This window comes from Symphalangus syndactylus, chromosome 8 (assembly GCF_028878055.3).
Source record: "Symphalangus syndactylus isolate Jambi chromosome 8, NHGRI_mSymSyn1-v2.1_pri, whole genome shotgun sequence".
Classification (NCBI taxonomy): Eukaryota; Metazoa; Chordata; class Mammalia; order Primates; family Hylobatidae; genus Symphalangus; species Symphalangus syndactylus.
Genome location: NC_072430.2, coordinates 52,720,673 through 52,733,403, shown reverse-complemented (window position 1 = coordinate 52,733,403; position 12,731 = coordinate 52,720,673). Strand labels below are relative to the sequence as shown.

The 12,731-nt window shown below is 42.8% G+C and overlaps 2 protein-coding genes across 6 annotated transcripts in view; one reads left to right on the top strand and one right to left on the bottom strand.

Moving 5' to 3' along the window:
* MTHFD1 (methylenetetrahydrofolate dehydrogenase, cyclohydrolase and formyltetrahydrofolate synthetase 1) overlaps positions 1-8,828 on the top strand; it is a 72,220-nt gene extending 63,392 nt beyond the window's left edge. Inside the window, exons 25-28 of one of the 5 annotated variants that reach the window (XM_055289112.2) lie at positions 2,606-2,713; positions 3,582-3,734; positions 7,044-7,137; positions 8,580-8,634. In XM_055289112.2, the coding sequence (XP_055145087.1) occupies positions 2,606-2,713; positions 3,582-3,734; positions 7,044-7,133 (351 nt within the window). In that variant the 3' untranslated portion in view covers positions 7,134-7,137; positions 8,580-8,634. Of the gene's footprint in view, positions 1-2,346; positions 2,407-2,605; positions 2,714-3,581; positions 3,735-4,456; positions 4,530-7,043 lie in introns of those variants that run through there. The other 4 variants (XM_055289111.2, XM_063644512.1, XM_063644513.1 and 1 more) reach the window with 4 other exon arrangements.
* Positions 1-12,731, bottom strand: part of ZBTB25 (zinc finger and BTB domain containing 25) — a 60,210-nt gene that overhangs the window by 4,249 nt on the left and 43,230 nt on the right. The window lies entirely within an intron of this gene.

The window sequence follows — 12,731 nt, the reverse complement described above, 5'->3', positions numbered from 1 at the left end:
CCTGGGCAACAAGTGCGAAACTTCGTCTCAAAAAAAAAATTTGTTTTATTTTTTTATTTTTCTTGTAGTGACTGGGTCTCCCTATATTGCTCAGGCTGGTCTTGAACTCCTGGGCTCAAGTGATCCTCCTGCCTCAGCCTCCCAAAGTGCTGGGATTATAGGCATGAGCCAATGTGCCTGGCCTGGCTTGGTTTTTAATAATCATAGACTTTCAAAAACAGCCATAAAAAAGCAGAAGGAATAAACTTATTACTCTTGAGTTTTAGTGTTCTCTTATTTCTCTGTGCCCCTTGCAGATATAATACACTTACAGTTAATTGACATTGACATTGACATTCTCCTGTTGAGCTTTGATTTTATAGACAAGTTTTAAAATCTGTTCAGCAATCATCCTTTTAGAAAAAAGAAAAATGCCATAAACACAAATTTGCACACAAATGCAAAGCATTTATAGGCACCCTCTCCAGGCTCCAATGCATAGCACCCAAGGCTGGAAGCCCAGTCCTTGAAAACCAGCAGGAGACCTGAAAGAGCAGGGACATAAGGACTTTGGAACCCATTTCTACTTGCGACTTTTATCCATTCTGGCAAACAGGAGGCTGCCACTTTTTGTCTTACTCAGCGTCTGCTAGTCTTAAATCACCCTTCAACCAAAGTGCTTTTGCTTCAGAAGTTCTAAATGTGCCTTGGCATTTATAGAGCTCCAGTTATGAGATGCATATGAAAATAATCTGCGTTTCATCTTTATAAAGTCCTTATTGAATATTCACTTTATTCATGCCCATTATATAAAGCCCCTTCATAAATTATCATTGTTTAGTTCAAAAGGGAATTTTTGTTTTTATAGATAGATTATTGCTCCTTTTAAAAACAAAACTTGGCTGGGCGCCGTGGTCATGCCTATAATCCCAGCACTTTGGGAGGCTGAGGCGGGTGGATCACCTAAGGTCAGGAGTTCGAGACTAGCCTGACCAAGATGGTGAAACTTCTTCTCAACTAAAAATATAAAATTAGCCAAGCATGGTGGCGCATGCCTGTGATCCCAGCTACTTGGGAGGCTGAGGCAGGAGAATCTCTTGAACCCGGGAGGCAGAGGTTGCGGTGAGCTGAGATGACGCCATTGCACTCCAGCCTGGGCAACAAGTGCAAAACTCTGTCTCAAATTGCCTAATATGTTCTTTTAGCTTTAGTTGCTATAAAGACAGATATATTGCCTAATTTTTGTAATTTGCTCATCCAAATTACCCATGAGTAGGTTTGCTTCTCATTTCCTTTAGGCAACCTCTCCGTATTCTGTTCTCTTTGAATCTTAATGCCCTGAACTAGTCTACACAGCATTTAAGAAGCCAGCTCCACTTCTCTGAAGGCTTTGCCCCGGAGGAAACAGCCCATGGGACTGAGGCCTTCACCAGTTAGACCACTGGTCTCTGTCCACTGCACTGTTTGCTTCAGGTGCCACAGAAAGTGGACATGCCCAATGCGTGTTGATCATGTAAATCACTGGGTTGTTTTTTCTAATACCTAGGTGATTTTGATTTTATGACTATTTCCTAATTCCTGGTGCCTGCACTTAATCAGTTGTGTTAAGGGTAGCATCTGCCTCTCATATACAGACTGGGAGTTATGTAGATGGACATTGGTTGTCTTATTTCATAAACAGTGTCCCCAGGTCTGGTTTGACAGGACTGATCTCCAGTATTAGAACATCTACTTTTTAATTTTTATTATTATTTTAAAATTTTTATTTTTTAAAGAGATAGAGTGTTGCTATGTTGCCCAGGCTGGTTTCAAACTCCTGGCTCAAGTGATCCTCCTGCCTTGGCCTCCTCCCAAAGTGCTGGGATTACAGGGATGAGCCACCATACCCAGCCTGAACATCTACTTTTTATTTATGAAGAAATAATTATTCTTGGGTAGGCAGCAACACTGTTTATGATGTACTTAGTGAGAGATTTTAAATATGTACTTATGTAAGTACATATTTAAAACCTTAATATATATTAATATGTGTATCTATATATATATGTATGTGTGTATAAATATATCTGCACATATAGACATAAAAACTTTACCTCTGTGGGATATTTTCACTTATAAAATCTGAGGCTTGATATTAAAAGAAAGTGTTCCTGGCTGGGTGCAGTGGCTCACACCTGTAATCCCAGCACTTTGGGAGGCCAAGGCTGGCAGATCACCTGAGGTTGGGAGTTCAAGACCGGCCTGACCAACATGGAGAAACTCTGTCTCTACTAAAAATACAAAATTAGCCGGGCTTGGTTGCATGTGCCTATAATCCCAGCTACTCGGGAGGCTGAGGCAGGAGAATCGCTTCAACCTGGGAGGCAGGGGTTGCAGTGAACTGAGATCGCGCCATTGCACTCCAGCCTGGCAATGGAGTGAAACTGCGTCTCAAAAAAAAAAAAAAAAAGAAAAAGAAAAGAAAGTGTTCTTAACCCAATCAACTTCAAACTATTTGCTTATATATGTATATAAAAACCATCTTCTGCCCCTTTTAGGGACTCTGACCTAGAATGTGGCTGTGTCCTGGTTAAATGTCCTCACATGTGTCCAGTCATGGTGTCCCCATCTCTTTCTTGTGCATTAGCTCCCAGTTGAGGATAAAATCAGGATCATTGCACAGAAGATCTATGGAGCAGATGACATTGAATTACTCCCCGAAGCTCAACACAAAGCTGAAGTCTACACAAAGCAGGTAGATGTTTGGTTAGTTTGTCCTTTCAACTCTTTGCAAAGCAGGACTTGGAGTCACAATCTCTGGGTCCTCCCAGCCCTGCCAAGTACCCGTTGCTTCACTTCTCTGGGTGGCAGCCTTCTCTCCTCTGAAATACTGGGTTTGGATTAGGCGGCCCAGTCCCTGGTTCTTTATTTACCCATAGGTGGTGTATGAATGTGTAGAAATCCATGAGGAAATACAGAACGTCTTACCAAAATATTGAGAACGTCTCCAGTTTTTTTTTTTTTTTTTGAGATAGGGTCTGGCTCCATTGCCCAGGCTAGAGTGCAGTGGCACAATTTCAGCTCACTGCAGCCTCTGACTCCTAGGCTCAAGCGATCCTCCCACCTCAGCCTCCTGAGTAGCTGGGCCTACAGGCACGCACCACCACACCTGGTTAATTTTTGTGTTTTTTGTAGAGATGGGGTTTTGCCACGTTGCCCAGGCTGGTCTTGAACTCCTGGGCTCAAGCAGTCCACCCGTCTCAGTCTCCCAAAGTGCTGGAATTTATAGGCATGAGCCACTGCACCTGACCCTCTCCAATTTTATTCTCATATCTACTCCAAACTGTTATTTTAAATTGGTTTTATGTTATTTCCATAGATGGAAATAAAATATTCACTTGTGGACTACAGTTGTGAGTACCTAACTCCCTCACCCAACAGTTCTTTTTCTTTTTTTTTTTTGGCATAATAAATAAGCTGGAGGACAGCAAGATAGAGATGTATATAAAGGGAGTTGGATGTTTCAAATAAATTGAAGAATCCATGTAATCACAGGGCCCAGATGGTCATTGCTGGGTTGTCATCTTTTCATTTGTTCTCCCTCTCTTCCCTTCTTTCCCCAGGGCTTTGGGAATCTCCCCATCTGCATGGCTAAAACACACTTGTCTTTGTCTCACAACCCAGAGCAAAAAGGTGTCCCTACAGGCTTCGTTCTGCCCATTCGTGACATCTGCGCCAGCATTGGGGCTGGTTTTCTATACCCCTTAGTAGGAACGGTAAGTGCGTGCTGCAAGGGAGCAGTGGGCGCATCTGCCCTTCTTGTCTGAAGTGTGTTGCCAAAACCATCAAGCAAATGCCAAGTGAGCAGAGTTCACTGCCCAGAAGAAAATTGGAATCGGGCCTATTATGATTGCTGTGGATCATAAGCTATAAAGCAGGAGCTATATAGCTCTTGCTGTGGACCATGTTGGTGTCAATTCAAGAATGATGCCAGGAATACTCATACTGAATAAAAAATTCTGTTTCCCAGGGGCACCATGCCCTTCACTGAATCTAGGATGAGCCCAGCTGATAGGCTGGAGTAGTGCTAACATAACCACAGTTAATGTTTATTGGGAGCCTTACATAGATTAACTCAGTGCCCCCACAGCCCTAGGAGGTAGGGACAGAGGTTTTACTGACAGGCCTAGAACTTATGTCTGAAATTCAGGGGGTTCATTATTTTTAAGTAAGGAATTTCCCCATTAAAAAATGCAAATGGACCCTTGAGATATGAAAGGTGAGGTTGCTTATTTACGCTTCAAGGTGAACAAGGTGTCCAATGCTTTCTTATCTTACAGATTTTATGCATATTCAAGGAAGAATATTGCCAATTGGGAAGCAGAGGGGAGGGATGCTTAAGGACATAATCATAGTTTGGGCTGACATTGTTCCAAGGTTAACTTGGATCCTGAATCTAGGTTATCCCCTAAATCTGCCCTGTATCCTATATCTACAGGTTGTACTGCCATGCAATACAGGATTGAAATATTAAACTAAACCAACACACATGGAAAAGAAACCAACATATATCCTTTTGGATTTATGTCATTCTTTCAGTATAGTAAGAAAGTGGTAGGAGGTGGCATTATAGAGTTGAAAACGTAGGACATTAGAGGTGAATTCATTTTCACCTCTTCAGATCTTGGCCTTGAAATTATGAAAGGTGAGAGCCCTGCTGCCCTCAGCTCACACCGTAGGGCAACATCATCACATCACAGTGGTGCTTAGCACAAATGCCTGCATCTCACTGCCTCCTTAGCTCTCTAGAGAGCAGAAGGCTTAGCCTTGCTATGATGTACATCAGTCTCCAGGATTTGTAGAAATCCCTTTTGGTAGGAATGTTCCACCATTTTTACCCAGTACCTTGAATATTGCAGACATATGTGTTGTTCTTTTTGGAGAAGTTGTCAGCAGCTACCAGCTGAAAGAGGGGTAGCTGTACTCTTTCTTGTCACTTCTGATCTTCACATGAAGAGAAGGGTAACAGTAGAGGTGAAAGCAAATCTGGAAGCAGTCAGGCCAATGAGAGTCAGGCTGCTGAACTCAAGACTTTCTCATTTAGAACAAAGTATGTGTCAGAGGCCTTCAACTTTAAGTTGGACCAAGACGTTTCCACACATGATCAAATGGTTTAATCACTATTCTAACACCTTCCAGTTGCTGTTGGGGCCTTAACGAGACAGATTATTTGAATATTTTCTATATTAATTCAAAGTGTGATGGCTTATTTTCAAACTTTATATCTAGGTTCATACATGTGCGTACACATAATATTTTCTTTTTTTGTATTTTTTCTGATTATCAGTGACCAGTGTTTAGGAGGGAAAATCCTCTTGGGGAACGAGTGAAAATATCAAAAATCCTACTCATCACTGTTTGGGGAACCATCTTTAGGGTTTTCTGCTGACATGTACATGCCCGTCTACAACAATGGGCATGTGTCTTTTATCTTTATAATGTCATCTTCCAGTTTTTCTGCTGTGTCTAAGGACCCATCCTTTCCTTTCTCCTACTTGTCTCACACCTAGCACCTCCTTACCTCTTACACAATATGAGAATATAAACCAGTTGTCAGATCCCTATAATGTGTTTTGGGGAATATTGACTGGTACTCAGAAGTCAGTCAGAATGAGGTTTTCTAAAGTGTTGATGATGTTTTGTGTTACAGAAGATAACTCATTCTTTTTTAATAACCTTTTTATAGTTAAGTTTTAGAAGTAACTTAAGCTGTTTTCCTGTCTAGATTTAATTTGGAACTTGTGTGTATTCATTATATAGGACATTGTTACAGATAAAAATATATGGAGTTTTCACTTGCAAGCCATACATATTTGCATCTAAGTAGAAATTTGTCAAAGCCGAGTCTTTAGAAAAGTAGTGAGTACAAATATAATTTGTAAGCATTACAAGTTTAGTTTTAGAAGGCCATTTTGGGCCAGTAAGAATGGTGATTATAAAACCATCTAGATTATGTACAAACGTGTCTTGGCCCAAGTTAAAGGATACTAACTCCTACCATCGTGTTGCTGAAGCAAAAATCACATGGGCAGCTCAGCTAGCAAGACTGAACGAAACAAAATTTAAAAGCAGACAAGCGCTGCACCTCCTTTTGGTCTTGCAAAGCGTGAGCTGAGGAGGCGAGTGAGCAACTCCTCTACTCCCCAGCACTCATTCTTGTAAGGTGAAGGTGGAAACACCTCCTGCTACTGCTTGTGACCACATGGAAGATGATAGTGAAGGCTGGTGTTTGGTTTGCAGGTCATGAGGAATCAGTTTCTTTTCTTTTCCTTTTTTTTTTTTTTTGAGATGGAGTCTCGCACTGTCACCCAGGCTGGAGTGCAGTGGCACGATCTCGGCTCACTGCAACCTCCGCCTCCCATGTTCAAGCGATTCTCCTGCCTCAGCCTCCCGAGTAGCTGGGATTACAGGCACACGCCACCATGCCCAGCTAATTTTTGTATTTTTAGTAGAGACGGGGTTTCACCATGTTGGTCAGGCTGGTCTCAAATTCTTGACCTCAGGTGATCCACCTGCCTTGGCCTCCCAGAGTGCTGGGATTATAGGCATGAGCCACCACGCCCGGCAGGGATCAGTTTCTGAGTTTTTTTAACAGGATTGGTGACTTGATTTTTAATATGTAACAGGAAGAGTACCCACTTTATTGACAACTATAAAATGATGTCTTGGGCTTTCTTGGGCTTTCTTTCTGAAGGAAAAGTGAAAGTAAAGATGACTTTACGTTTATTTTAGACATGGCCTCACTCTGTCGCCCAGGCAATGGGATGATCATGGCTCACTGTGGCCTCAACCTCCTAGCCTCAAGCAATCCTCCTGCCTTAGCATCCCAAGTAGCTGGAACTACAGGCACATGCCATCATAACCAGCTAATTTTTTATTTCCTGTAGAGATGGGGGTCTCACTATGTTGCCCAGGGTGGTTTAGAACTCCTGGCCTCAAGTGATCCTCCCACCTCAGCCTGGGATTATAGGCGTGAGTCACTGTGCCCAGCATTAGTTTATTTATAATGCTTTTTTACATCCTAGATGAGCACAATGCCTGGACTCCCCACCCGGCCCTGTTTTTACGATATTGATTTGGACCCTGAAACAGAACAGGTGAATGGATTATTCTAAACAGGTAAGTTGTTACTGGGTAAGGATTTGGCTTTTTTCCTCATGTAGCTTATTTATGAATTGTAGGGCTCAAACTGATGCTATAAAAATTCACATTCTAATGCTTTCAAAACATTTCTTTTCAGACTTCCCTGAGGGGAGAGGGGATAGGAATGAGAGTTGGCAATAACCAATGAATTGAAATATATTTCAACACATTTTTGGAAGAAGCGCAGCATGGCTTGTCACAGGTTGACAGTGTAGGGGAGAAAGCTGCTGTCCAATAAACTACAGAGGAAACTATAGGAGAGGTTAGACTCCCTCTGCTGAAGCCCCAGGAGGCTTGGGGTTCAGAGTTGATGACACATTGCAGGTCAGGAACAACTAACAGTCTGTATACTCTGAATAGGTAGTTAGAAGGCAAGAGTTAGCAAATGTCTTAGGAAGTATAATAGAAAAGAGAAGGAAACAGGACCAATCTGGCAGTTCTTAGGGCCTTAGGTGAAAGGGCCCTGAGTACCGACTGCAATGAGTGACACTGCATTGTTTGATATTTTTGAAATTTCAACAGGACATGTCTCTCCTTAGGCAGACCCTTGGGGCTGAAGCAGCAAGTTGCAGTGTGCACTTATATCCCTAGACACATCCTGTTGAAATTTCAAAAATATCAAACATGAAAATCCTAACATCTTTCTCCAGAGAAGAAAAAAGTGGCTTGCCTATGAAAAAAATGAGAACTAGACTTAACACCCGTCTTACTGGCAATAAGAAGCTTTTAGACAATGGAGGAGTGTCCTGTAAGGTCACAGGGAAGATTACTTTCAACATGTGCTCACACCTAGCCGAATCTATCTGGATGTTTTCATACATGCAAGGGTTTGCCACCCCACTCTCTTCCTAAGAAGTTATTTAGCAATGTACTTAGCGAAATGAGGAATTAACCAAGAAAAAAGAAAGACGTGAGTTTTGGGAAACTGAACCCTCATTTGGACATTAGCGAAGGGGCATTCTGACAACCATGCAAATGACCTGAAGTTACAAATCCTGTGTGGAACAGGTTGGGGGACCACCTGAGAAAAACTAGAAAAAGCTAGAAAAGACAAGGATATCAAAGGGTCATAGTACAAAACAAAAGCTCTTGCATTCTTTGAGAAAGTTAAGGTCCAAATAGAAGCAAACTGTAGTTTGATGCTAGAACACTATTCTTTGAGAGGGTACGTGTGATACTCGAAATGCAGTCATGGCTCACGGCTTGGTCTGGTCTTGAACAGTATTCACATAGTACTATGGAAATACCATGCATCATTTTCAAGTCCATTTATGGACATGCCCTAGAAGAGCTGGTGGCAGGAAAGGATGTAAATGTTAACAGCTTTGGCAATGTGAGTGGGTAATGGTGCAGTATGGAAAGAACAGGAAACATTTCAGTGCTTAGAGAAAACATTTATTTCTTGTTTTTCCTTCCAGATCATCATCCATCTTCAAGAAGCTACTTTGAAAGTCTGGCCAGTGTCTATTCAGGCCCACTGGGAGTTAGGAAGTATAAGTAAGCCAAGAGAAGTCAGCCCCTGCCCAGAAGATCTGAAACTAATAGTAGAAGTTTCCCCAGAAGTCATTTTCAGCCTTAATTCTCATCATGTATAAATTAACATAAATCATGCACATGTCTATTTACTTTAGTGACGTTCCACAGAATAAAAGGAAATAATTTTGCCATCTTGGTGGTGCAATATGAATTACAGCCTTAACAGACTGTGCCACAGGTCTCTGCCATCCTTTGTGAGCTCATTTGTCAGGCAGACCCTTGGGCTGAAGATGCAAGTTGCAGTGTGCCCTTTATGATACTGTTGTGTTTAGAGGGAAATGTATGCTTGCTTGTGTATTTCTGAGAGGACACATAATTCAGGGGACCTCCTGAGAGGGTCAGGTTGGAAGTTGATGACTTACCTTTTAATCTTATACCTTTCTATATTGTTGAATTTTGTTTTTCTACCCTGAGGAAGTATTGCTTATACAAGTTTTTGCCTGAACTTCCTTGGAATTCCCATTTCTGTCACAGCTTTAGCACTGTCTATGTTTAGAGTCCTCGAAAAGGATGGTCATACAGCATTAGCTTTAGGTGAGCCTCTATTCTGTTGGTGCAGCAAGTATTCATTGAGTTTCTTCTAAATGCCTGGGCTGGGATCCACCCTTCCCTACAGACTTTTTTATTTTTATTTTTATTTTTTTGAGATAGTGTCTCTGTCGCCCAGGCTGGAGTGCAGTGGTGCGATCTCGACTCACTGCAACCTCCGTCTCCTGGGTTCAAGCGATTCTCCTGCTTCAGCCTCCCAAGTAGCTGGGATTATAGGCCTGAGCCACCATGCCTGGCCAAGACTTTCTTTTTCCTAAAACATTAGGTTGGTAAAAACCACAATTAATTACTTTTGCACCAACCTAATATTTTTTTTCCTCCTCTACTGGCTGGGCGTGGAGGTGGCTCATGCCTGTAATCCCAGCACTTTGGGAGGCTGAGGTGGGTGGATCACTTGAGGTCTGGAGTTCAAGACCAGCTTGGCCAACATGGTAAAACGCTGTTTCTACCAAAAATACAAAAATTAGCTGGGTGTGGTGGCAGGCACCTATAATCCCAGGTACTTGGGAGGCTGAGGCACGAGAATTGCTTGAACCCAGGAGGCAGAGGCTGCAGTGAGCCAGGATCATGCTGCTGCACTCCAGCCGGGAGACAGAGCTAGACTCTGTCTAAAAAAATAAATAAAACATTTTTCCTTCTCTTCTTGTTCTTTATCTTCTATCTCTGTTCTTCCTCTCCCATTTGTTTCCTTCCCTTTTTCCCTTGTCTTCCTCCACTGGATCCTTCCAGAGGACGCTGCATCCCACTGGCACCAGTGCTAAACACTGCTGATGTTGGCAAAGCAGTATTTTTCCCAGTGTCCTTGGTTTTATTATTTTTAATTCCCTAGGTCCCTATCAGTGTTGTAATACAGTCAATTTTACAGTCCACAGAAATGACAGCGGTGCCTTGAGAGGCTTATGGCAAAGGGGTCACAATGCAGAGCCCCAGCTCTATGGCAGAGAGCCTCACCCACCTCCCTGCCTCCACATCCTCACCATGGAAATACGAGCACTGTTGGTACCTACCTCATGAGGGCGGTTCTGGAATTACTCAAACACATCATCTAAGATGCTTGTACAAGGCCTGGCACATTGTAAGCACTTGTCAGTTCCTGTTGCAAAGCATCCTCCAGGCCCTGTTTGCAGAGTTAATTGCTTCTGGTACTTTTTTTTTCTTTTTTTTTTTTTTTTTTGGCGGCGGGGACAAGAGTCGTGCTGTTGCCCAGGCTGGAGTGTAGTGACATGATCTCAGCTCACTGCAACCTCTGCCTCCCGGGGTTCAAGCGATTCTCCCGCCTCAGCCTCCTGAGTAGCTGGGATTACAAGTTCGTACCACCATGCCTGGCTAATTTTTTGTATTTTCAGTAGAGATGGGGTTTTGCCATGTTGGCCAGGCTGGTCTCAAACTCCTGGCCTCAAGTGATCCTCCCACCTCGGCCTCCCAAAGTGCTGGGATTACAGGTGTGAGCCACTGTGCCCAACCGCTTTCTGGTACATTTCTTAATGTCCTATGAAACTTCGCCTGGAATGGGATTTGCTGGGAATTCATTTTATAGACAAGGGAAGGATGCAGTCTTGTCAGATATGGTGACTTAAGGATCATCTTCTTAAAGGATTTAGTTTCCTAATATCGCCAAAAGCCACGTGGGTTTAAATCCTCAATACTGGTAGGGGCTGGACATGGTAGCTCACGCCTGTAATCCCACCACACTCAGCTGAGTTTTGAAGTTCTTTTTTTTGTAGAGATAGGGTCTTACTGTTTTGTCCAGGCTGCTGAGGCAGGAGGATCACTTGAGCCCAGGAGTTCAAGACTAACCTGGACAAGACAGACCCCATCTCTACAAAAAACAAAACCCCAAAACTCAGCTGAATGTGTGGTGCACGCTTGTAGTCCTAGCTCCTTGGAAGACTGATGTGAGAGGTTCGCTTGAGCCCAGGAGTTCGAGGCCACAGTGAGCTATGACTGAGTCACTGCACTCCAGCCTGAGCAACAGAGCAAGACCCTGTGTCAAAATAAAAAAGACCTATAGAAGCATTAGTGCTTGGGGTAACTATTAGCATATGCTGGCAGAGGTCTAGTGCCTTTACCTTGGTGCTAAGAGTCCCTTCAGATTAGTGGCTTTCCCGTGCCCTTTCTCTTCTCTGGGCTGCTAATGCCTTCCTTCCCCATATTAGTAATATTACTGATAAACAAATTGTACATTCTCTGATCTCACTTCAGAGGCTGTTTCTGTGCACTGAAGATGTACATACAGTCTTAATTCAAAAGAGATAACATTTATGTGCTGCCACATTAAACAGATTGCAACAGTATTGAGTTTGTGTTGGCTTTGTGCAACCCTCGTGGTGCCCAGGAACAGATGAAACCACCAGAGACTTGGAGCCTCAGGTTCATTCAATGGTGTCCCAGGGAACAGGGTTGGAGGGCTTATACCCAAAAGGCCTCTGAAATGTAAGAGCTATTAACAAGGAGTTATAAGTCATTTTTGGTAGCTATAGGCCCAGGCAGTGGGTAGACGGAGATCAAGATGGGAGAAATGGTAAGATCAGTAGAGTACTGCTCAGATAAATATGTAAGATATTTTACTGGCACACTGTATCTGGTGATATTAACATGATAAGCTATAGGTAGGATAATTTCTCATCGGATTGGAGAAATACATTTATAGCCTATTTCCTGTTATATAATGAAAAGCTACTAATGGGGTAGTAGACAATGATACGGGTAATAGCTTAAACAGCCTTCGTTGTCACTTACCTGAATTCAGGAATGACAGGTTTCTTTCATGCATGAGGTACTGGATACATTAAACACACACACACAGATATGGCATTGAGTTCTAGTCATATCCTAAAGAAAAACCATGGTGCACTATGTTATTTATAGTACTATACTCTGTGTGAGTGACTCTGTGTATGTGTGTTGGTGGAGGTCAGGGATGACTTGTTTGTAATATACCTTAAGGAAGTCTGTCCGAATTTGCCCTTCAAATACTAAATTCACCTCTCACCTCAAACTGCCTTTCAGTTCCCTTTTACTAATTTTGTTTAAAAGAAAGGCAAGTGAAGGCCGGGCATGGTGGCTCACACTTGTAATCCTAGCACTTTAGGAGGTCAAGGCAGGAGGATCGCTTGAGCTCAGGAGTTCAAGACCAGCCTGGGCAACATAGGGAGACGCCATCTCTACAAAAAAAAAAGAAGAACCTGGGCACGTGGTCGCATACCTGTGGTCCCAGCTGCATGGGAGGCTGAGGTGGGAGGATTGCTTGAGCCAGGGATTGTACCACTGCACTCCAGCCTGGGCAAGACCCTGTCTCAAATAAAAATAAGGCAGCTATTCTACCCTGTCTTCACCTAAATAAGCTCATCTTACTTTTTGCCTGAAACTCTTGCAAACTCCCAGGTCTGCTAGTTTTGAGAAACCGTGGCTCTCAATAGGAATAGTTCTCAATTGCTTATGAGTGTAATGGATTTCTTTTGGCTTAAAGTTCAAAACTGGCAAAA